This window comes from Rhea pennata, chromosome 5 (genome assembly GCF_028389875.1).
Source record: "Rhea pennata isolate bPtePen1 chromosome 5, bPtePen1.pri, whole genome shotgun sequence".
Taxonomy (NCBI): Eukaryota; Metazoa; Chordata; class Aves; order Rheiformes; family Rheidae; genus Rhea; species Rhea pennata.
The window spans coordinates 41,609,576-41,634,992 of NC_084667.1; the positions used below are offsets into that span (position 1 = coordinate 41,609,576).

Below are 25,417 nucleotides of genomic sequence, written 5' to 3' on the forward strand. Positions count from 1 at the left end.
ACACCCGCAGCGAAACCGAGCTGGAAAGTCCCCTGACCACAGGAATGCAGCGCAATGCGGCCAGCCTCCAAGGTGCTGCAACAGCAGGGACAACCGAGCTGCCACCCCCAGAGGAAAACGTGGGCAAAAATAAAAAAGGGAAACAGCCGGAGCACACCTAACTGAACCGCTCCAGAGGAGATGCAGACGCGGCAGCCCTGTAGCCGGAGCAAGCGCAGAGGGGACTAGCACGCTCGAAGCGTCTCTGCAGCGGGGACTGCGAGCAGAGAGAACGAGCGGCTGTTTCGGCCGCCTGAAGGGACACACTCAGCCCCGGGGACCCTCCTGGGCAGCAGCACGCACCAGAGCCCACGGCTCATAGCAGGTGGGTGCTCACGCTGGCAGACAGGGCGCAATCTCCAGGCAGAGGATCGCTGAAGGCCCACACAGAAGTTTTTTTTTTTTTTTTTTTTCCAGCTTGTACTCTGGTTTCTGCCCCAGAGGAAGACAGGCCAGCTTTGGGGCTGGCTCCGGCAGGACAAGGGGCTGAAACAGCCCTCTCCTTCCATCCTGAAAAGAAAATCTCTCTTCCAAGACAGGGCTCTGACCTGTCTCTGGAGCAACTGAAAGGGAGAGCTAATTGCTGGCAGCAGGTGGCACCAAAGAGGAGAAGGATTAAGCAGAGCTTTCAGGGATCTGAGTCCAAAGCCCATCAAGCCTGAAGCTCCTGTTTATTGCAGATCTCTCCAGAGCTCAGATAAACTGCCTGTGACTTTCTGTTATCCGGACTGCTTCCCTGCCTGCCCAGCACAGCCTCTCAGGAGGGAGCGGGACCAAAACCTGCCCACTGGGAAAGCTTCGTAAGCCCTGCTCATTAGCACGATTTCACCCCAGAGTCCCCCAAATCCTCTCACACGACTATCAGCAGCATTTCTCCACTAACATCTATGCTTGACTAACTTTAAGAAGCGTTAGTGTTATCTTGCTTAATAGGGCAAGATTTCAGAAATACCAGGCAACTACTAGGCTCTGCTGTGGCAGCCCGCTGCGTGGTACTCGCACCCAGAAGCTCAGGATTGCCCTGCACCCCGCAAAGGCCTTTTCTCTTGCAGATTGTCCCCTGCCCCATATGCTGGCATCACACACCCGCTGGCTGGAGGCAAAGAGCAGGCAGCAAGAGGGGACACGCTGCCCAGCACGCTCCAGGCGCCCCGCTTCTCTGGGGCTGGCGGAGCAAGCGGCATGCATCCCTCTCAGTCCCCCTTCGCCAGCAGCGCTCCATCGTCTCCAGAAACGCTACCGACAAGCTGTCTGAAACGCAGCTGGCGGAGAAGCAGGAAAGACGCAGGCGCCACACAGCTGCGCCAGGCGAAGGGACGCGTGCCGGGTCCACAGAGAACCTGCACCCACTTGCTCTCATGCCCGCCTTACGCGTGGATTGCGAGCTTTGCCGAACAGCTTTCTGGTTTGTTGCGTGTTTGCACAGACCTTGTAACAAATTGTGTTCTTGGTCCGTGACAAAGGCTACACGAATGCAAGCTATCCATTAAAGAAGTCAGGAAAAGAAGTTAAGCTCTCAACCAGATGGATACACAAGCTGCATATGAAAAAATACAGTGTAAAACAGGCAAAGCAGTTGAAGCAATTGCCTCGGTTATGATAAAATACAACAACTCCCATCCTCTGAACTCTTGTTAAATGCATATTGCATTAATTTTTTAATTTCACACCAAGGAATCCTCAAAAACACTTGCAGCGTAAAATGCTCTAATAAGAAGCAATGGAAGTCAGACTTTGCTTCTATCCGCAGAGAAAAACACACACATTGAATAGAGACTTTTAAGACAACATTCCTGTAAAAAGATTAAGAACTTACTTGAAGACAAAAGGAAAAAAATAAATGCCAGCCATTTCAAGCCAAGCTTTCAACATTGCCAGCACAGTCAACTTCCAACTATACACCTAAGTTGTAAATCAGGATGCTCCATAATCAGAAATCCCTCCATGAGTTTTCAGAAACCCACTCTCCATCCAGCCTTTAACTGGATTTCTTGGCTAAAGTCCCTGCTTTTGCTCGTTTAAATCTTTTGATTTTTCTGCACATTTCAAAACATCACAAGGGAAGTTTTAAGCCACAAGTAGAGCTTTAAGGTACTTGCTTTTAGTGAAATGCTTAGTACCCGCCTGCTTTAAGGTACCTTACCTCTGGTACTCAAAATCACCTAAGCAGCTCTGAAAATAGCAGCCAGTACTTCTACAGCTAAACTTTTTCTTTCTCTTTCTGAAGGTGCAGCAACACCTAAGACATCTTTGCTAGCAACTTTCAGTAGAATAAATGGAATTAGTGGATTAGGGAAAGCAGGTGGCCACCAAACCCCAGCCTAGTATATGCATGGATAAAGACTTTATCTCCTTTTCACTTTCAGTCTTCACTAATTTGAAAGCCTTTCGTTCTCCAAGGTCACAGCAGTTCACGGCAGGCATTCAGCCCTGCCAGCAGCAAACATACAAGTCTCAGCGCACTGCTACTTAGTGGGAGAGGGTGTGGAGGCAAGGGTGTTCTCCTCCTCCAAAAGCTCTCCCATAGGAAATCCCATTTCGTTCCTGCCTACCAGCAACTTCCCCTTCTGAAAGCTCAGATGCAACAATAGAAACTTCGGTGTCCGTCTCGGGTCTGACGCACCTCCGTGAGGCAAAATCCCACCCACCCAGCCAGGGGCTGCTCTCCTCGGTTGAAAAGCCCTCATACCTCGTACTTCCCTTCATTCTCTTTCTTCATCTTCTCGACGTCCAGTAGGAGTGACCAGACCTGGCCTCGCACCTGGAGAGGGATCCCCTTGTACACTCGCCGATACATCTGTAAGGAGAAAGACACACACAGCGTCAGCACGACCCAGTCTCCCAGAGGGGTGCGTTTTAAGCTGTACATGAACCTTTACGCTGGGAAAGCATCTGACACGCTTTACAGTAGCAATGCTCCTTGTACACTAGCCTGCTCTGGTCTCCTCTCCGTCTCCTAGGGTCGGACACAGGCTTTTCAGCTTCACGACCCTTGTCTGATCCAGCATAGCCATTCCTACAAGGATGCTCAGGGACTGGGAGAAAAACATACTTCTTGGAAAGGAAAGCTCTTCTCATGAGGGTCATCAGAATATGTCCACAGCAGCTCCCGAAGAGAGACTCACGTGGCTTGGTAAGTGGCAAGGGGCAATGTGGGCTACGCCAAGAGCTCTTCCTCTGAATGAAGTAACAGCCTCTGTAGTGCTCCCTAAGCAAAGGGGGGGATGAGGGAAAAAACGTGCAAACATCTCCCCTCCTACCTCCATGTGTTCACTTTATGCATTTTGCAGATGCGTCCTTTTTTCCCTTGTCATAAGCCCCCCCCCCAAAGAGACCATTAAATTTCGATGGGAAATAAAAAAAGGGGCTTTTGTTTCACCCCTGACTTCACCCATTCAAAGAAAGAACTTCAAAAAAAAAAAAGGGTCTTATTTCTGAATATTTTCCACTCATTCGTTCATCCCACCCTTGAAATGCTTGCAGCTGCACTATAAAACCCAACTGTAGCATTCCTCAAGGCTCCCAAGGTCCCCAGAGCAAGGGCACAGATTTGCTGCTTACTGCCCAAACTCTAGTTGCACCAGCTGAGGGATTTCTGTTACAGAGCAGAGCACCACGCAGAGGTTCCCTTGGGACTAGGCACCTGCTCACACGCAGAGCAGCAGCAGGGCGTAAGGGTGCTGGCTCCTGGCAACAGCCTCTTGCTCTGCACCAGGGTAAGGAGGTCTGCGCCCGGCCACACAGAACAGCGCAGGTGCACACCACACCAGGAATCAACTGCAGCTACTCATGGCATCTGCTAGAAGTACAGCCAACCTCCTTAAAAGCCCCCCTCTCTTTCTGTAGTGGGTTCTGCTTCACACATCTAAGGCAAGATAAGGGCTGCAATTCAAGGGGAAGCACTAAGGTGCACAGCATTAGCAAAAGGTTTTCTACACACTGGCAGATTTGATGCGGTCCTGCAGCATCTCATTCACATCTACACGGAGCAGAGCGTTTGCTACTTTCACCTTCCCTTCCTGGCACACATCTCATAATCAGTATTCTCATTCCTGGCTTGAATTTTAAACTCTCATCTGTATGCAAAGCTAAAAGGAATGTAAATGAGGCACTGCATTTCATGCTGCGACGTAGTTCACACATTGCACTGTCTCTCCAGGGTGACTCTGCAAGATGTAGTTAGTACAACTGAGCTGAGAGTCTCCCATACTATGAACTTATGCTCTTCCCATTCCTGGTTTCATTACTGTCCGCAGCACTAGGCTCATTGAGCCAGTAGGGGCTGTACACAGCAAAGACAGCTCTTGCCCCCAAAGCTAGTGGAAGACAAGATACAAGGTAGGGTTCAAGCAGACAGGCTAGTAGACTGCAAAGAAACAACAATGTAATCTTGGTCAAAATAAATAATTATACATCTAATATATAATAAATGCAAAGATCACCATATAGTAGTAGTAGTAGAAGTGAAGGCTGTGTAAACTAGACGTGATGTTAGAGCATTTGTCCATTCAGTTACAGTAAATATTTCAGTATTTCTTCTGATACAGATGCCCTACAAGTACAACAAGTGTTTAATGTTTTAAAATCCAGTCTAAGCACTTGCAAAATGCTTTGCTCTGCCCTGGAGTCAGCTGCTGCCCATACTCATGACCACTGGATGGCTCACCACTGCATGCAGTCTCAGTAGTTTTGAGAAGCCAATACGTGGAGAACTACCCTCTCAAACCACCCTTTGCAAGACCACGCTTTTCTCCTGTGAATACTCAACAAGAACCATACACATGGCATCAAGGTGAATATGTAGTTGGGCAGGGTCAGCAGCCTCTGTGATAGTGTCCCTTATCTTAAACAAGACATCGCTTGATACATAGTCTGTCCTCATACATCAAATTGCGCTGCTTCCACTCATTCTCTTGGGCAAGGCTCATGAGAGAGGTGTTTCTTGTGGGCAGCTGGAAAAACCTCTAAGCTGCATGTCAGACATTCATCCCAGCCACTGCAAATGCAGGCACCCAGCTTCTGGACCAACCACTTTCAGAAGATGAGTAGAGATTCCTGTTCCCCTTTTGGGCTGAATTACCCAAGAAAAGTCAACTTAAATCAGCAAAGAAGTAGTGTCATGTGTCAGGAGAAGGGATACAGCACAACCAGATTTTGCCCAAGTCATACTGATACGAAGCCAAGGAAAGCCTGCCTTCAGCAGGCCTCTGGGATGTAGCAAAACAAAGGCTGAGGAGAGATCGAGAAACTGGAGGATGTCTCAATTCAGTTAAAATTACTTCATGATGTATTTATTTCCAAAGCATTATAAGAGACTGACTGACAGTTACCAAGGTAGAACAAGATGCTCAAATCTGTGGGAAGAAAATCATTTTGTTTTGAATTCTTGAGCTGTTATTGTTGTACTTTAAAGAATACAATTCTCACTAGCATATAGTAAGCTTCTCTGATGATTTTCTCCATCTGGGAGTGCAAAGAGTTACAAAACATGCCGAGACTGAACCAAACTAAAAAGCCTCTCTGTTATTTATCCCAGGGCTTTCCTCCTCCTACCGCCTCCAGGAGTGAAAGCGATAAAACCTCTGAGCTGTATGAGTCAGGAGTAAAAATGAGCAATTTTCCTTCAGTGTGAAACCTGAAGGAAAACAGGGAAGTTATCATTAAAAGCAGCAATTATGGTGGGATGAAAGGACTGCAGGAAGGCAGCAGGTGAGTACTTCAACTCTGAGCAGTTACCTGCTTTGTGTGAAAGATGAATAAAACTCAGTCATGATCTTTTGTCTCTAAAAACAGTTGAACACTTAAATCTCAGGATAGAGCTCCTAAATCTCTCCTGCTCCCTGCCCCCAGCAGACTGATGGCAAAGTCAAAGGAGGGGAGGAAGAGCAAATAGCACCCCATTTCACAGACAGAAACTGAGAGGCCAGAAGTTGAAGCAACGGCTCAAGATGCTGCACAGAAAGGCCATGCATGTCAGAGCTAAAAACTAAACTTACAGCATTTAGAAACTGCTCTAGGTTTGGCCACAGGATCATCTTTCCATCCTAGGCTTTAACATATAAAGCTCACATCTGAGATGGGTCATCATTCCATTTCCATTTGTCCCTTCACCATGTATTTTACTATTTTTAAGAGCTGGGAGGGGGAAGGCTATCCAAACACAGACTGAAGCTTCATCTTCTCGTTTGTATTTGAGATTTCCTCTGAAAAGCACTCAACCAAGTGCTCCAGATCTTCCCATTACCACCCCGAGAGAACTTGCTCGGCTTCCTTTTTGTGCCCAAAAGCTAGATGATTGGTAATGTGACAGTCCAAAGCAAAGTCCAGGCTTTCAAATGCTACGTGCATTTCCTTCAATTCTTGCAGCTGAAGCCTCAGCTGTGCTGGTTCCAGCGCAGGCAGGTTAGCAGGGGCTTGTGCAGCAGGGTAGGGGCAAATAAGCCGTACAGCTGCTGTGTCATGGGCAGACATTTATAGTTACCACAGGCAACATATGGGAGAGGAAAATGCTACCTGATTTTCCTTACTCCAGTGTCATTAGAGAGGAAGCCAGGGAAAGTCCTGGCAAGGAAACCCTACAGCGTGATGAGGGCAAGCCGAGAAGTGCATCCTAACTTCCCTCTATTGCCAGAGAACGCAAAGCTGGAAAGAAAAAGAAAAAGGCAACAATTCTCATGAGACCCTGAGCCCAGAGCAGTTGAAGGGACAAGGAAGTCTTCATTTTTTGCCAACATGTCTCTGTGGTCGCCAGTGCGTTCTTGGACAAGCAGCTCTTAGATCAGATCCATGGTCTTCTGTTTCATGAGTCACAAGCTGGGAGCTTCCCCACAAACACTGCAGCAGGGCCTTCCTGCAAGCAGCAGTGAAGCGAGACATGAAGTCACCCTACCCTGTCATCATGAGGTGACAGATGGGTTAAGACCTTGCCTGTACAGACAGGAAGGAGTCAAGTTCTCTGCTCCACAAGCACTTGTGAGCACACTGCAGTTTGGAGGATTTGTCATAGGCATAAGCTGCAGAGAGCCCAGTACTTGTGTGCTGAGACTCAGTCCCCACCTCTCCAAACTCCTCAAATGACTTCCATCATCCTGGGGGAAAGATCCCACAGAAAAAACACTGGATGTGGCACAATACTGCAAAAGCAGTGGCCACATAAGAGATGCAGTTTCATCCTAAACCGCTTTGCCAGCATGTGCTGGACGAGGCAAGCAGCACACCAGTGACCTTTAGTTGAGACCAGACTGTCCCGACACATAAAAAGAGGCTTTGCCCAAAATCCAGACATCTTTGGTCAAAGACATCCCTCTCCAAAGGATCGATCCCACATCACCAGTGGCAAAAGCAGCCTGTGAACAGTGCAGAGGTCACACCCTACCCCTAGCTCTTAACCCCCCAAGACTAATATTTCTTCTGAGTCAATTTATTCCAGGACTACGATGAATGACTTACACTGCTGTTGGAGAGCACCCAGCACACTCTTTTCTTCCCCCAAAAGCTGAACTGTCTTAACTGTGCACATTCTTACAAAGCCCCAACAGGGCACTTCCTAGACTCCCCAAGTAGAGTCACGCACTCAGGTTTAAAACAGCAGTGAAGGTCACTGCCAGGTCCTTACAGTGCCGCACCCTTAGACAGACAACCTCCTTGCTAGCACAACCTTTCTCCACAGGCTTGGCACGTGCCAGCTCTAGAGCCATGCAGTCCTTATGTGGATTTGTTTACTTTGGTATCTTTTCCCTCGTGGAAGCAAGCAAGCCAGTACATACAGCCAGGAAAAAGGCACCATTACGTAAGTCTAATCACACTTATGCTAGAAATTGTATGGGTGTTACTTGTCATTTGTTTCTACCAAAATTAAATTATATTGCTGCAAAATATGTCTAGAACAGATACAGAGACAGATCTAACATGGTGATGAGTACGAGGAGCCCCAGGGCATTGCTTTAATTAAAACAACCTTATTTGTTGCTCATACCGAAACTGGTTATGTCAGGAATGATTTTAAGTGTAGCCAGGCCATCCTGGACAAGAGAATTTAAGAGGCAATCCTCCAAGGTTTTTTCCTGCCTTATTTCAGATAATCTGTGATGGCTGCAAAACACAGGGAGTGACCAGCAGTACATACGGATGCACATTTTAAGTACTGCACTGCTCAGTTAGGGAATGTTAAGCAAAAACCAATGCACAGGGGCACACAGGGGCAGCCAGCAGCCACAGGCAAAGTCTGTCACCTCCAAGGCAGCAACAACCAGACCGGGTGCAAACCATTTTTCAGATCCTGCGAGCAATTTCCATGCAAAAAAACAAATAAACAAAAAAACTGTCTGTAGCTGAGAGACATGAGACAGCTTGGGAGGGAGAGCTCCTGGGGTGGCTACGAGGCAGCACAGAGCAGCAAGGTCAAGTACAGAAAAGTGGGAGGAAGGAAGAGTTCAAACTGCCACTGCCCTGCTCCTCCCCAGCTGAGACATGACCCAGTTTCACCCCATTCAAAAGGGGCAAAACTGCCTGGACTCAGCAATTCACACAGCAAGATTTTCTTTTTCCCCTGTAATAAACTAGTCTAGCAAAATGAACAGAGAAGGCTCCTGTTTTCAGTAAGAATTTAAGTAGCCATCCTAGTCTTTATTCAAATTATATACAGCCAGTGTTTTGTGAGACTCAGGGTTTTGGCACATCAGTGAAGTGTTAGAAATGAACCTGAAGAGAAAGTGCAACGCAAATGATGGTCTGCTGCTCAGGGAGGGAACAAAAACAACCAACTGTGTTTTATAAAGTCAGATATGACAGCCTGTTATATTTAACTAAAAAAGTAACTATCTGAAGGCATTCCTACATTCCCAACATAAGGGTTTCTAAACTCCCTGTCTGAACGTATCCAGCCTTCACCTCGTGACACAGGGAAACTTGGTGCAACGCTTGTGAAACATGAAAGCCTAGGGCTACACAGCTCTAGGAGCTCAGCACCTTTCATTCAAAACAGCAATGCAGACATCGTGGTGGCATGTGGAAGGTGGCTCCTGGGACAAATAATGCTGCAGTTGAAGGACCTAACCTGATTTTTTTTTTTTTGAAAGCAAAGTTGAGCTTCTTAGCTTTGCATTTAACACCATGCTGTGCGACAGCCCAGCTGCTCCGACGTGCAACGCGATCGCTAACACAAGCGACACAGGCCTCCCTGTGCACACTTCCATTGGCATAAGCCACCAGGCTGTCCAGGCTGAATGGGGCTGCGATCAAAGCTCCTTTATGCTCCTCCGGGTCACCAGACTTCTTTCCCCACGCACTTGCTGCTCAACGTGTCTGGCCAAGTGCTACCGCTCAGCTAACCGTGAGGGCTGACACTGATTGCCACTGGAGCAGGACTCGAGTTCTCCAGCACAGGGACAATGCCGTTTCTGTACTGACGAGTCATGAACCTTTTAGGGCTTGTCATAAATAATGTCATTTATTCCATTACAAGACCACTGTTCAGAGAACTGCCTGCTGGTAAATGGCCGGCTAGACCTCTCAGTCCCCCATCCAAGAGGCAGCAGCCAGTTGGTAGATTTATCCCACTCTGGCTCCTGAAGGCTGCATGGTGCCCACAGCCAACTCTGAACACAACAGCTGGAAATGGGATCCCAGCATTTACACCAGGGAGTCAAAGCAGTCAGTCACATCACTCCCCCACATTCCTTCACCACCACAAACTCCTAGACTTCTTGCTCTGTATTGTCCTTCCCTCAGCCAAAACTTTTGGGTCTGAGCTAAACATCCAAAAAAGACAACACACCATCTTCCCTGCTCAAAACTAAGCACAGCACTGACCAGCAAAACCCACCAGCAAGCTCATGGATGCCCATGAAGGGCCTCATCCAAGTCAGAAGGAACCTGCTAGATGCTGGGAAATACCTTCCTACATAATGCAAGACAAAACCAAAGGATTTGGCATCACTAAGTTGTCTTTCTGAGGATGACACCCATCAAAACTCCTAGGTGGAAAAGCAGCTTGCCTATTTTGCAGAGTTGCCTGGGAAAATCAGGGGTGAGAGGGAGCAAACAAAGGAGAGAGAACCTGGAAGAGCCCAGCTCCTACATCCCAAAAGTAGTGCCTGTGCCACAAGACCTGAGCGACATCAACTGTTCATTACACAAAGCAGATATGCTTTAAAACCTGAAGGAAATCCCTAAAACTCTTCTGGGATTTGATATTTTATCCACGGGGCCACTAACCAATTACTACTACTTCTAATTAGAGAAATCAAGGACACTGGGGGGGGGGGGAGAGGAGGCACTCTGTTTTTGCCCACAGAATAGCACTGTGGAACTAAATTAGAAAAATTCTCAAGTGAACAGAAGGATTATAAAATTCTGAGCCCTGAAGCTGAAGTTTTATTTTAAAAAAAGATTACTGATGTGATGTCAGGCAGCCTTGACACCACTGTGGATTCACGGCACACAGGCAAGGCAGCAGCTCCGCTCCCACGATGCTCACTGTGCGCTCTCATAGCTATTCAGATATTCTCAGCAGAGCTTGCTCTTTAACAGGGCTCAGTTTTCTCCTGCGGACTTTGAATAAAAGCTAAAATAGATAAAAGCAAGCACCCTCCCCCTTCCTGTTTCTGCCAAAGAGGTCTGAAGAGGAAACAGCTACGTGGTGATTTCTGTGCTGTAGGTGTTGAAAACACACACTTTGACACCGCCAAGTCTAGACAAGTAGGAAGCAAGAATGCATCTGGGAACCGACGGGTTCACACCAGAGCAATTACCGTGCTCTCAGTACCAGCGAGCAGCCGGCCCTTCCCAGACCGCTGCTGCCAGCTGCCACACGGCAGCCCAGGCACCCTCCGGCCACCTTTTTGGCTCTGCCTCCAGCACGGGGGAAAGGCAGAGTGGCAGCGAGCGTTGCTGCCCTTACGGTGTCAACACACCTGGCTTTTGTACCCAGACACATTTTGAGAACCAACATTTCCTAGAGCAACTACATAGCTGCAGGATGACAAAATACTTTACGAGCAGAAGGCACCACAGCCGCAGGGAAGACATCGCACATTAACCACAACTAGAGAAAAAAAAAGTAATTTGGCCACTTGGTAAGAGGGCAGTGAAAAGGAGCACAGAAGCTATTTTGTCCATCAATGCAGTGCCTGAATTCAGGAGACAGGTTATGAGACATTCCTAGGTTCAGGCAGAAGCTCAGTGGGTTGCAGCCCTCTTCTGCAAGCAGTGCCTTTTGCCTTCACAGAGCGCTGTAACTGGTGCACGCTGGCCATAATCTTTCTGCCCTTGCCACAAAGGTCTAGAAGCGTCATTAGGTTTGTTTTTTTGTTTAGTTTTGGTTTTAAAGGACTTGTACCACAAGTTCATTAAAAACATTCAGTTTTTAATAAAAATAACTCCGTTTTGTACTGGTGTTCTGTGCAGAAGTTATTTTGAACACCAAATCCGACAGATAAGGTTAGTGTCGCCACACTTTATTTTCACAGATGAAGGAATATAATCTAGCAGCCTCAGCAAGCAGCTAACAAGGCTCTCAAAGCTACAGTTAATAACAAAAACCAAAGCCTAGGTAAAATGTCCAGGCAAACAAGTTTCTCCCCAAGAAGGCTTCCCTTGAGACAATTATGAGGAATATCAGCACGGCAATATTAGTCACAGCTTCCATGCGATTCCCAAATGGTGGAAACCCAGAAAAGGTACCTGCTGCCAACAGTACCTGCTGCTTCACAGCCACATCTTGTATACTTTCATCTACAAGGACCCACTTGCACAGATAATCTTCAGTGCAAACATGCAGGCAGAATTTAGGAAACTGCCTTTAAAAATATTCTAGTCAGAACAGAACCTTTTCCTCTACTGGTAACCCAGCAATTTCAAGGACATATTTAAAACTTCTTTAATATTAAAGACTAAAGGGTAGAATTAGGCAATATTTTCCCATCATCTCTGTTCTCTCTCTCAGTTGTTTGAAAGTCTGACCCATTTGAAGGATGCATCATTCCCATCCCCCTCCTTACACATGCTCTTTCTTTTTCTCCTTACCTTGTCACTGTTTCTGTATTTGCCCCATTTCTTCAGCATCTTTAGCCACTTGTCCACTCGTTCAATTTCTTGATGTTTTTGCTGGTGCAAGGTGGGGGGAAAGACAGAACAAATTTAAGAAAAAAATCCCAGGACATACTACACAGAAGTTTAAATCTAATGAAAGCAAGGAGTTTTTATAGCTGAATTTTACTTTCATTTATATACAGAGACTTTGCAGCAGTGGCCGGAATAACCAAGAGGTGTTTGCTGGAACCAGCAATTTTAACACATGGTTAAAGTGTTGTAAAAACCAGCTAGAAACACAAGCTTTGCACGCAGGCAGTGTTTCAGCAGGAACATTTCTTAGACCACAAAACCCTTCTGTATTCAACTGGTCACAAATTGTTGTGCATTGCGTCTGCCAGGCGGCAGGCAGATGCAAGACACAGTTCAGTTCCAGTTAGCAAGATTGTAACAGAGAATCCCACTACTCATGTCACCATAAACCAGACCAAAGTGGGTCCCTCTGAGGTTGGCAATGCCTTTTATTAGATGAACTGAGGGAGAGAACCATTATTCACCACAGCTTCATCACAACCCAAGCACATTACAGGCAATCGCCATTTTTGAGGCGAACTTTCAACTCCTTCAGCTGTAGCATGGTGCATGAGATATTCTGAGAATGACTCAGCTCTCAGCTGCCTTTTCTCCCTAAACACTTTGACTTTAATCAACCTGTGCAGAAACAGCACTAATCACTCTGTTCCAGTCAGATAAGGCCACTTTCCTTTTTATTACTGAGGGTTCCTGCAGCCCAGACATTGTTTCAGTAATTACCAAGAAACGTTTAAAACCAGTGCATTGAAGTACTGCTTTCAACAGGTTCATTAACACTCCTATGTTGCCTGCTTCCTCCTCCAGGCCCATGCAGAAATGGAAACCAGTGCTGCAGTGCAGCAACTCTTGCACAATGACCAGCCATTGCTGGAGAGCTGCAATCAGCTGCTGCCGCGTTTAACATTCCCCACACCCCCGGCTCGGAGGAGGCGAGGGTGGGAAGCAGGCACCCGTGTGAAATGCAGCCTCCTTTTTCCCCTTTTTGAGTTGTTGAACAATATGCCAAAGCAGGGGAAAAAGCAATCAAGGCTTTTCCCAGAAGGGGCTATGTTCCAGCTCCCTCTTGCTTTAGCATGTGCAACTTTACTGTAGTGTGGAGGAGGAGGGGTGCCTGAAATTAATTCTCCAAAATTTTATGAAATTGAAGACTTGGAAAGCAGCCAAAAATGCAGCCACTGTCTAGAGGATCTCACTGCATCTTTGCGCATATTCACTTTCACCTCTTGCGTTTGGGAACTCCCTCATTGGCCCTGGCATCTCCAGCTTGGCTGAGCTGTGGCTGCACAAGCCTTGCAGCCCCCATGGCTCTGCCCACCCCTTGCTGCAGGACCCGGATCGTTCAGTGGCTCCTGGCAGCGAAAGCCATCTCTGAGTGCCCATTTCGTGCCAGGCCATGGCCAGAGCTGTGCTACTTGCTCCACACCACCCAGCAGCTACCAGCTGCCCATTTGGCTCTCGTCTGAGCATTGATTTTGCCAAAAGCAAGACCCACATCCTCCTTGGACAGCACTATAAGCATCCGACACCAAGGATGACAAAGCTGCCAGCTCTCACCTTTTCTTCCAGCGCAGTGCGTGTCGGCAGCTCCTGCTCGCTAGAAAAGCAAGGGTTCACAGTTTATTTGAGAGGCCAGAAGGGTGTGGAGTGCCCTGTGCTGCTGCACTCACTCCTCTGTGGGAACCACCTGGAGGCATTTGTGATCTCAAGCACGTGGCCACGTGCAGCTGGAGAGATGCAACTCCTGGGGTTCACACCTTTCCCTACAGCTGTCTCCTCTGACAAAAAGGCAGAACCACCACACTATACAGCATGATCTAGCCTGTCCAAGGCACCAAGCAAAAATCCCTTGCCTTGCAGGAACTGCTGAGTGACGAATTCCAAGCTCTGGACATTGCTGGAAATCCTGGCTTTAAGTTCCTCTTCAATAAGTAGCTGATCAGCAATTAAAAAAGTGTGTCTGTGTGTAGGGGAAAATACAGTTTCCAAGAGAGGAGAATAAATAAAATGCAGAAGAAATCTGATTTTTCCATGGAGACATCTGAAAGAAAACACACAGCTATGTGCACAAATGTCCACCTCACTGGAGTGTGGGGCAAAATAGAAGCGAACCTGCCTCGTGTCAGCAGCTCTCGTCTGCTGACTTTATGTGCTTTCCAATCCACTGTGCCGGGAGCTCGGCCCAGGAACCCACGCTAGAGCCATCACTGGGACCACATGGATTCCTGCAGCCCCACAGCAGCACTGCAGGCGCCAGGCCATGCAGCGTTAAACTGAACTGAAGTGCTGTGATTCATATCAACAAATGGGAATATTTCACCTGGGAAGGCCAAAAGCATCCACACTGATCAAAAATAACCATTTAAGCCAAATGCTAGGATTTCCCACCAGAAATTGCTTCAAATCCCCTTACTGCACACAAAACACCTAATACTGTAGCTTTGCATTCAGATTTAAGAGTAAACAATTCTTTTAAACATTCTCCCCCTGGACACAGTGCACTCCACTTAGAACAGGGGTTTTCTAAGGGAACTGAAAGCGATCAGGTTTCTTGTTTCCCCCTTTACTACACCTCCCTGTACCATCAAGCACAAATGCAAACGCTGGTCCTTTGGGGAAGACCAAGTGCCTCCAAGGAGACATATGACCATTGAAACCTGCAAGCTGGACACCAGGTTTGTGGTGGGAACCAGCCTTCCCCCCCGAAGAAGGAAAAAAGCAACTGAAAGAATATCCTCAAATCATTTTTAAATCTTTCCTACCAGCTGATTTACCCCAAAGCCTTTTAAAAGACAATGTGATCATTCTGAGGCAGTTTAAAGAGTTCTAAAACTTGCCTTGCAGCAGACTGAAACCAGAGTGCTTCCACATGTGTGGATAAGGGAGGAGATACATCTATTCTTTCTTTCTACATTTGGGATTGATCAAGCCAAGCCAAAGACTGGCTTGCAGCAAAGATGCCAAAATCTGTTCCATTTTGTGTAGAAGAGCACCCTGAACGAGCACACAGCGTGAAGGTTGTCAAGGACAGGAAAGGACTTGGGGACTTACTGCAGAAATCCAAAACGGTCGGTAACTTTATACAGGGTGAAGTCGGCATCTTCCCATGGATCAATCTGAGTTCCTTCCTGCCTGCCCTGTAAAGCAAAGAGATACCATGAGCCACCCTGAGCAAAAGAGAAGCCCATTCAGTATCTGTATTATGCTCTTACACATGAGATCCACAAAAAATTCTGGAAAATACTTTGTGCGAGAAGATACATGAACACAAGCAGGCAGGGAGCCAGGGAGGCCCAGTCGGAGCAAAAAGGCTGGTGAAGCACCGAGCACCATGTGGAGCTGACTCCACAAGCAGGAAATGCGTGGCACAAGAATTTGATTATCCTAAGGGCTTCAAAGTACTATGAACTGGTAGCAGAATGTCCAGTAAAGGCCTCAGGCTCTTGCAAAACAGTTGAAAACATACCAAACAGCACCTATGAGTGTTACTCAGAAGCCTGATGACTCCAGTGTTACTGTGGTGATGCCTCATGGGAAGCAAAAGTTCTTGTTCAAAGCATTCTTGCTTGACTAATCACCTAAGTAGCTCCAGCCTTAGCAAGCATGTTAGGGAAAAACACATAAGGTTGGTACCTTCTCATACTTGGCAACGATCTCCGCTTTTTCCCGGGCTATTAAAGAGTCTATATCTTTCTTCATGTCAGAAGCTGTAAGGCAGAGGGGAGGGGAAAAAAAGGGGGGAGGGGAGAGGGAGAAAAGGAGATAAGTAAATGTGTACGCAGCCTAGGAAATATTTTAGGAAAGTGCTAATAGAAAAAAAGCTTTGCTGATAACTTTAACTTCCAGCCTTATCTGACAACTAAAATTAGGCCAAGATTGAAAAGACTCCACGCAAAGCATGTGAGATGCTCCCATGTACGACGTAAGACTGCCAGCTCCTCAGCCTCTGCACAGCGAAACAACCGAGTTGGAGCAAGCGGGAGTTTTCTCCACGAAATGGGCTGCAGGATCAGCTGCCGTGCTTTTGTTCCCAGGCGCGCACATGCCTCTACAAAAGACATCAAGCTTTTAAGCAGAGACATTCAAACCAGCCGTGCTCACCACAGGGCTCTTGCGTTATGCAGTCCCCACGCCAGCTGAATTGCAGCACGGCTTAGCACTTACTCAGAGCAGAGCAAAATGCCAAACTCTGCCCTCAGCTATGTATGTGAAGCCATTCAAAGCTCAGTAGGGGCATCTGAAGGCAGATTTAACATCAAAGGAGGAACTAAAATGAGAAATGTTTGCCTCTTGAAGTGCACACGCAGCAAAGTAAATGGACCGCTCAATGGTGGGCTTCCACGGGCATCCATAAGAATAAAACATCAAACAGCAGCAAGGCAACCACACAGGCTGCCAGCTATGGAGTCCGAGATGGACCAACCTGTCGGCCCAGGAAAGGCCCACTCTAGTTCCAATGGATCTAGGTCAGATCCCTGGGATCTGTGCCCACTGCTTTGCTTTACCCACCATGCACACAGAGAAGAAAGATCGCCTCCTGCACCAAACATGGCATGGGTATAGTGTCAGGAGCAAACACGAGAGAAAAATTACACAAGACCACCATTCCCTGCAAGAGGAAAAGCAGGGAAAAGGCTGGTGAAGTCTTTCTCCTTCAACACTCCTGAGGACTGCTCCACCCCCAGAGCTTGGTGGCTTTTTCCAGTTTTTCTGTGCTTCTGACGCAAATTATAGCTCCGGTACAATACGGACAGGATGAACCCTTGAGTAGTAATGCTGCATTATCAAGGCAAAGCCCTCCAGAGTGCTGCTGACTCCTCGCAGGCTGACGAGTCCCACATGGAAAGAATGTATTTCAAGAACAGGAAGGGAATTGTGGACTAAAATTATAAGTGGCTTAGAATTTGGAAACTTAAATTAGAAAACCTCTTAGAACAGCTTATTAAAAAGGAAGACCACATTTTGCCTGCTCTAAGGAGATTCTGCCTTTCCTGCTTGTTGCAAAAAAGGCCAGCAGGGGTTGGGGGGTGGAGAAAATCTGTTTAAAAGCCACCAGACTTAAACTATTTTCCCCACTGCCACATAGTGAATCATCCAGTGATTTACCCAGAGCATCTGAACACTAACCAACTTTAATATTACAGTGCAGAGATTTGTTGGACGGCTTGAAAGGAGCTCCTGGGAGCATGCGAAGACTCCAGCAGGGCAGGTTTGAAAGCCTCCCACGACAAATCACAAAATTAACCAAACAGTCCATACCCAGACTGCATTTATGTGCCGTGTAGCAGTGGATTTTACCAGGACGATTAAATGGAGCAGCTATCCAGCTGCCCGTCCTTACCCTTCTGCAGGTAAGTGTGGTCCTGTCAACTCCTCTTTACCATATGCCCCGTAGTGCAGAGGGACAGATGAAAAGCATAACTACTAAACCCCTGCAGGCTGCCACATTCAAAGAAAATTACTACCCACCTCATTTGCACTTCATACTGCAGGCTGTTAACACTCTGGTGCTTTCTCATCAGCCCACACCGCACTTATTAATTTGAGGACAATATCCATCAAGGGACAGCAAGGAACCAGAGGTGCCAGAGCAGCCAAGAGCTGCTTGGGATGAGCTGGAGAACATAATTTTCCCCAGAGGAAAGACGACCTCCCTCAGGATCACGGGAGAGATGTGCTGAGCAAAGCCGGAACAGCTCTCCCGCGCTCAGCCTCCTCCTCAGATATCACCACGCGATTATGGTCCCACGTCACCAGCTGCAACTTCACACAACCCGCTCACGGCCGATGTGCCTTGCAGATCCTGACTGAGGTTGCAGAGAGCCATCTTTCACTACCTCTTCACTTGCAAAGCAGCAGTCCTGTTTCCAGGCAGGATTAAATGCAAACAGCACTCAGCCATCAGCTGTCCTGCTCGCATCTTAAAAAGACAGTCCTATTTATTCAGTAGTCAAACTCACTTCAGGGTGAGAATAAATCCAAAAACACCTCTGAAAAAGAGGCATTGAAGCATGCTTTGTTCTGAATACTGAAGTGTATTTTGTTCTCTGATTTTTTCAAGCTGCAGCTTTTACTTAAGATGTTTCCTTGGCTTTTGCTCAATACACGTTAATTGCTGTTTCTTTTCTTTTTTTCTTAAAGAAGCAGGATCTGAGCAATAGTCTTTACAATGTCATCTATTATATCCTTGTTTATCTTCTCCTTCCTACATTTTTCTTTTTACGCTCATCTCTATTTGTTTCTTCTTCTCAGAAGTTTAACTCAAAGGCAAGTTCGCTCCCCTCTTTCTTATGTCTTTTTTTGGCTGTTGTGCGGCCACAGGATTCAAATGAGTTCCTTCAGGTGCTGCTAGCAATACAAATATTCTGCACATTGAAGGGGAAAAAAACAAACTGGCAAATTCAGTGTGCAATTTTTAAGACATTTATGAAGTGGAAATTATTCTGCATGTTGCTGACCACATGCTGTAATAGACCAACCAGAGAAAGAGCTATTCAGTAAAACGGGCAGGTTTACAGAGCAGAAGAAAGCAGCAAGACCACATATATTTTGACTTCAGCCTATCTGAATAGCTCTCTGCAGCCAGAAACAGGTGCAGAGTGGCCAGTTCTGCATTCGGAAGATGCATATTTGTTTTCTCTTTACAGTGACAAAGGTATTAGACTGAAGGGATGCCACTCTGTACAAACTAGAAAAGCCTGAGAAAGCTACAGCATTTGTCTGAGGGGAATGACACTTCACACACGTTAAAAAAAGTTAAGACATTTAATTTCTGCAGAGATTGAAGAAAGGCATCTTGCTTTGATACAAATTTGAAACAAAAAAAATACAACCAACTACCAAACACTGTGTGCAGGAGACTGAAACAGAGAAGACAACTTATATATTACAGTAACAAAAAGAAGCGGTTGTTGTGACTGTCAAAATTTACCTCCCAAATTTTGCCCCTTCAGTACCGTATCTTCCCCAGAGAACAGTTTGCTTCTGTGGCAGTCACATACCTTGAAGCAGCCACAAACAAGAATGGTGAAAAAATGTGAACAACTCCAGAAGGATATTAGATAAAGTAACAAAACCCCCCCAAGCCCTGCAGGTTAAGTTCAACTAGGAAACTAGTTTCTTTTTAAAAGATTTAAAAGAAAAAAAACACAACAAAAAAACCCCACACCCACAATCTGTCATCTCTCCGTGAAATTTCCAGCTGACAGTTTATGATCTAATAAACTAAGGAATCTAAGGAATAACCACTTCCAGTAGCAATAAGGCACAGATGTCAGTCAAAATGTATGTTGCTGCTTGCCTGCTCTGAACACAACATAGCAAGCAGCAAATCCAAGCTTGTCACAAAATATCCCAACTTTTCCTAGGTGACAAGAGCAACTTTCCCGAAGTTATTTCTCCAGCTGGGATTTCAAGTATTGAAGCAGACCCCTTCCTTCATTGTCAGCCTGCAAGTCAGATTTATTGATAAAATCCTTCAAAAACATCCTTTTTTCTCTTTTTTTTCTTAAAAGCATTTTTATGTTATCTTGTTGTAAATGCTGAGGAAAAATGGGGTATCTCAATCTATGCTCTGTGCTCCTTCCCTTAACATTAAGGGTCACTTAAGCTTCATGACATACATGTACTTGATGGGCTAAGAAAAGCCCTTCATGAGGAGTCCCTACCTCACCTAAAATCTACATGAAACCAGGATCTCTTCCCACAGAGGCGATAATGAAAAAGGAAGTGTAGGAGGCAATCAAAATGCCACTTGCAAGGGTTGGCAGCCGTTTGCAGTTCATGTTCCTTCTAAAATATAAGCCAGTTTCAGCAGCAAGTGTCTCCCAAGGGTGAACCTGCGCGCTACAAACATGCTGCCAAAGTTGGAAAAACATTTCTGTGGCATCGAGAGCACGGCACGGTCACCTGCCCTGCCTGCATCTTGTCCCAGGAAGGAGGAACAGGGTTTCTGTTGCTCCCAACGACGACGGGTTTTCTCCTGCTCCTGTCCTGGCTGAACTGTAGAAACTGGAGGCAACATCACTAAAGCCTTTCTGACTTCCTACAAAAAGGCACGTACCTCCAACAAGACAGATTCCAAGTTCACAGATGAGGAATCAAAGAGCTAGGACATGCCAGTATTTTGATCCAGATGGTGGGCTGCTTCCTAGAGCTGCCCTCTCTCTCGCCTGCAAGCCCAACCAGATCTTGACTTGATACCTTGACAAGTCCATGCTGTTCTCCACCGCAGCAGCCTTGCATCCCACCACCATTCTTTCTAAAGCCCAGAAAAAGGTCTTTCCCATCCCCTGCTGATGCATCAACCCCTCTCTGCACCTTCTCTGCTGTCATCCTCCCCATCCACCAACAGGGCCAATCTGCTTTCTCACCAAAGAAATTACCAATTTAGCTCACTCTGGGCTACTGTTTGGCAAAGAATGAGGTATAGCCACCTCCTTCCAGAGGAGCTCCTTCACTGAGGCTACATCTGCAACCCGCTGCTCACCTGCAGGTTTCCCTCCACCCTTTGGTGAACAAGGTGCTTAATTTGCACAAACAAGGAGAAAGCTCCACTGAAGATTCGAACCACTCTGTTCTATTGCAAAGAGCAAGGCATTGAAAACTGTTGTCCTAAAAAAGAAATGACGTTTGGCTTAAGATCTGCCAGAGTTTTCCATGTGTCCAATTATCTACCACTAGAAATTGCCATCAGCCAAAAATAAGCAGATGTGCGTATGTGAATTTTGACACACCAAAACAGCACGCTGAACTACATCAAACTACTCTATGGAATACAGTCAAAAGGTAGTGCATAAGGCCACATCCACAACCTGAGAAACTTAAATTCCTGTTTCACAATCTATTTTAAAGGGGCATTTTAATACACCATTCGCAAACTTTTAACTGCCTAAACTAATTCCTGTAATTTTCCTTTAAGGAGCATGCTTAATGGAGCTGACCTCTAACCATTTACTGAAGTGCTCATACAGCATGTGCTAAGAGCAGTAGCCTCAGCAAATGAGTCACACCTGAAGTCTCTACCTGCATCTCAGTTGTTACACTCACCCAGTTACTAGCTTCAGAGCTATTACTGCATTTGCAACACTATGGAATAAACAGTCCAAGAGTGAAATTAAAAAGCAGCTAAGGAAGCAACAGGCTACAAGAAGTTAAACTGCCCTGATGTGATTTATTAAAGTACACGAAATGGATACCTCTGCATGCTTCAAACTGTTAACGCCATTGGTTCACAGCAAGCAATACACACTGCAAAGATCTGGGTTGCCTGACTTTTTTTTTTTTTTTTTGGGGGGGGGGGGGGGGGAGTAGAGGCTCTTCTATCACAAGCCTAAAAGTCTTTCAAAAGACAAGCTGAAGGGTTAAACCACTGAACATACCTCCCACCTGTAGGTGACATAAGCACAGCTTTAGATCTTCAACTGCATTTCTGTCAGGTGATGAAACCCCGAAGCCTCCTAAGATATCTAAGGTGGCGAACAAAAAAGCAGAGGAGCTGCGCTGTGATGCCAGCTGCTGTGAGAGCAGTAGAGCCAGGTGTTCTCAGACAGACACTCACCTGCAGGTTGGCATGTTGGGGAGATCACAGACAGCTTTCACTGTCTGTGGAAGTGCCACGTGCTGCTGGCTACATGAAGAGCTTCTGCTTCTTAAGAGCCAGGTCTTTACACCAAGTGGCAATTGTACTTCCTCAGGACAGCTACAGAAGTCAAGCCACATGCCTGACGTTTTGCTTAGGCTGTTCACTATTGCAACCTCAAGTGTCATAGCTGTCCCAGCATTTTTATTAAAAACCCTAGGAGGAATATTTCAATCTCAAACTGGAGAATTCCAAAATTCCTTCATAGTGCCGTACTGGTGGCTTTTGGAAAGTCTCAATCCCCAACTTTTAAGACGCTTACAGCAGATACATCTTAAATGCCAGCCCAACCAACATCAGGAGTTGCAAGCCCTGCACTGGTTGCATCAAGGACATCCATGATGGTGATCCCAAGCTGCAGCTCCTCTCCCATTAACAAAACGAGGCGTGGGGTTTGTAACAGCAAGTGTCCTCACAGAAGCCAAACATAACTTCAAACCATGTCACAGGGCTACAGACCCAGTCAAATGTGCTACAGCAAAGGAAATCAGACTGCCACTCTTCACAGCGAATAACGCCCTCAAGAATTAAATTACTAGCAAGCAGGATGAACCAAGATATGGGAGATCCTGTTTGTGTATTTATTTCCTTGACTACAACAAACACTCAAGAGCACACAGGCTTTTTTTTTTTTTTTTAAAAAAAAAAAAAGACCATAAGGAGTACTAAGACAGCTGAATTTCAAGGAGGTTCATGTTTCACCCATCTTGGGGTCTTTGAAAATGATTGCCCAATTATTACTTTATATAAATGAGTCACTGATGTGTTATAAAAATTTCACACAAGCTTCTGTCCAAGTAAGTTTGCATCATATCTGAAAAAGCATTGCACACTGAAGAACAAAGTTAGTGATCTCTATCAAAACATATTCATCTACTTAGTAGAGGCATTAGTAAAATTTGAGTGAGAATCTCTGTTGCAAGTCGGTTTGATGCAACAAGCAATGTCCCTCCCCCAAAAGCCCAAACGCAGAGTCTCCACGGTTATCACGTGAGATGCTGACGCGCACAGGTCTGAGCCATTCATTAGCATAAATAGCCACAGCGAGCAACTGCGCTCAGAGTGATTCTCACCAATCGTTGAATTTCTTTTTACATTAGAGGACGAAGCATGGAAATGCCAGCTAGCCCAAGGCAGCGGGCTCTTACCTGAGCTTGCTATCAGGTGCCAAGATGCATCAGTTCAGCTGGAGTTGTTCTCCCCGCTTTGAGCATCTAACTGGTGGGAAGCTCTCCCAGCGCTGAGCTGTTTGTCTCTGCCATAGATCACAATAATCCTCCGTCCTCTGCTGTCACACCCTGCCAGTTCCAAGTCTCGTCTTTCTGGCTGGCTTGCGCATTCCCAGATCAGCGCCACGGCACTCCTCGCCACTGCTCCTGCACACGAGCGCTCACAACAAGCAGCCAGGAGAAAAGGCAACCCAGGAAGCTCTCTCCATGCAGGCTCTCTTTACCTCCAAACTCACTGCAAAAGAAGCAAAAAGCTGATGAACTTCCTTTTCTTCTTGCACAGAGGAGGCATTTCTCTTTGCCAACGTTTGGTGGATTTGCAAGCAAATGGTTAAATATGCTTTCCCCTTTGCACTCTGAGTACTCCACACACAGGACCATTGCACTTCCCCATGCTGCAGGCAGCATTTCAGGGGCGTGAACCGCTGCCCAGGAAGGGAATCACACCGGAGGCAGCTTCAGACCCCAAAAAAATAATGGCACTGAAAAGCAGCAAGCAAGCCCGTGGGCTGAGACACCACAGACATTTCTAAGCGACGTTACTGGAGGCCAGGGCAAGCTCTCAGGGTGGGGGATACAGGGTGAGGAAGGAAGCTCCACTGAGTCACTGCAGACAGGGCGGGACAGAGCACCAGCAAACACACGGAGAGATGCAGAATCCCCAGCTTGCCAAAGGGAGCGGGTGACATGCCTCTCTCCGGCTCTCCCCGTCCTCCCTGTTGCTTCACACGCACACAGGGAGAGCAGGTTTCATCTGCGCGGCCAGACAACTGCAGAGGCGCACGGCGGCAGGCAGCCACTCAGCTTGGGATTTCCCAGCTCAGCAGGGAAGCAACAGGCTGCAGCCGCAGGGCATCCCACAGCATCAAGTTATACTTGTCTGCACCACGGAAAAGAAAACCCATTTCCCGTGATGTCATTCATGTTCGACTTTGTTTGATTTGTCCTATTTTTTAGGATGGGTATCCTCCTCGCCAGCAAGGCGCTGCCTTCTCTTCGCCTGCAGAGCAACGCATGCCTAGCACTACCTTATGTTAGCAGAGAGGACTCGATGGAGAGATTTTACTCAGCGTCATGGCGGTAGTTTGTGATCGATTGCCGAGACACACCGGGGACAGGAAAAACAGCCCGCGCGCCTCCACTCGCATGGCATCCTTTGCTTGGCGTGTTCACGCAGGGAGGCGCCGCTCAGACACAGCCCAGCTTCTGGTTGTCGGGGGGCTCCTGTGCCTTACATCCAGCCTCCCGACTGCTGGCAGGACGGAGCTGCCTCCCTCGCTCATCTCCAGAGAAGCTTTTGCCCCAGCCTCAGGATGCAGTCTCGCATGTAATTTAAGCTGATCTAAGACCATGCTGCTGCTGCAAAGGAAAGGTGGGAGGGGGTTCCTGCCATCCTCCTCTTCCCCTTCAGGAAGATGTAAAGCTGGGGAGAGAGGGAAGCAGCATGCTGCCCCTTTCGGCAGTACCAGGGACTTAGGCCAGTTTTAGGCTGGCTGTGGCAACACGCTGAAGCCACCAGACTGCTACAGAGCAGGCACCGGCAACGCAGGCTTAACCACTTCCCAGCACTCGCCGTTTCTACCTGATAGATGCATCTTGAGAGCCAACAAGCGGCTAAAGCAATTCTAGGGACACCAGAGCCCAGTGAGCAAATTAGCATTTCTTACCACTTTAAACAGCACCAAAAAATAGAAGAATCAATAAAATCCACCAACCTACCACAGCCATGAAGGCTGCTGAACTGCAGCCTGCGGCACGTGGCCATGCCCACGGCTTTGAGGACCACAAGCATTTCACACAGTTCTCGCCGCAGCGCTACGCGGTCAGCGACGCGAAGCTGAGCGCTCGCAGGGGACCAGGCCGAAGCGCCCCGCTCTCGCCGCCGAGCGGCCGCCAGCGCTTCCCAGCCGTCTCCTGCGGCGGCGGCTGGAGGAGACGATCTGCCAGAGCGGCACACGGCACTCCGCCGCCAGGCGAGGAGGAGCCCCGCTCCGCACACGAGCGGCGCGCAGGGGAGACGAGGGGGATTTTCCACCCAACACACCTGTTTTTTAGTTCTCACCCTATGTAGTCTGGTGGAATAACGCGCCGTTTTCACAAGTGTAAAACTGAGAATTTACTTCTAAGTGTAACAACGCTGTTTGAAATTAGCCAACACCCCAGTGTGGGGGAGAGGGAAGTGTGTGCTAGCGCCCAGAAGAGAAAGCACAGCCTACTTTCACCACAAAAAGCCCCTTCAGCAACATGATTTCTTTTCGGGTTTTATTCGCAAGCACTTGCGAATGTTGTTTTTTCACATTCACAAACCATCAAATCAGCTAAATTCCCCTGCTGTCGCCTCACCAGCACTGGGGTACAACAACCCAAAACCGTGCAGATGACTTGGCAC

At 47.2% G+C, this 25,417-nt stretch overlaps 1 protein-coding gene across 6 annotated transcripts in view; it reads right to left on the reverse strand.

Annotated features, from left to right (window-relative positions):
* The window catches only part of LOC134140620 (USP6 N-terminal-like protein), a 101,547-nt gene that overhangs the window by 19,332 nt on the left and 56,798 nt on the right, over positions 1–25,417 (reverse strand). For all 6 annotated transcript variants that reach the window (XM_062576056.1, XM_062576057.1, XM_062576058.1 and 3 more), the window contains exons 2-7: positions 22,948–23,263; positions 15,793–15,866; positions 15,211–15,296; positions 13,717–13,756; positions 12,064–12,144; positions 2,729–2,836 (exon numbers count right to left, since the gene is read on the reverse strand). In XM_062576056.1, the coding sequence (XP_062432040.1) occupies positions 2,729–2,836; positions 12,064–12,144; positions 13,717–13,756; positions 15,211–15,296; positions 15,793–15,858 (381 nt within the window). In that variant the 5' untranslated portion in view covers positions 15,859–15,866; positions 22,948–23,263. The remainder of the gene's footprint in view (positions 1–2,728; positions 2,837–12,063; positions 12,145–13,716; positions 13,757–15,210; positions 15,297–15,792; positions 15,867–22,947; positions 23,264–25,417) is intronic.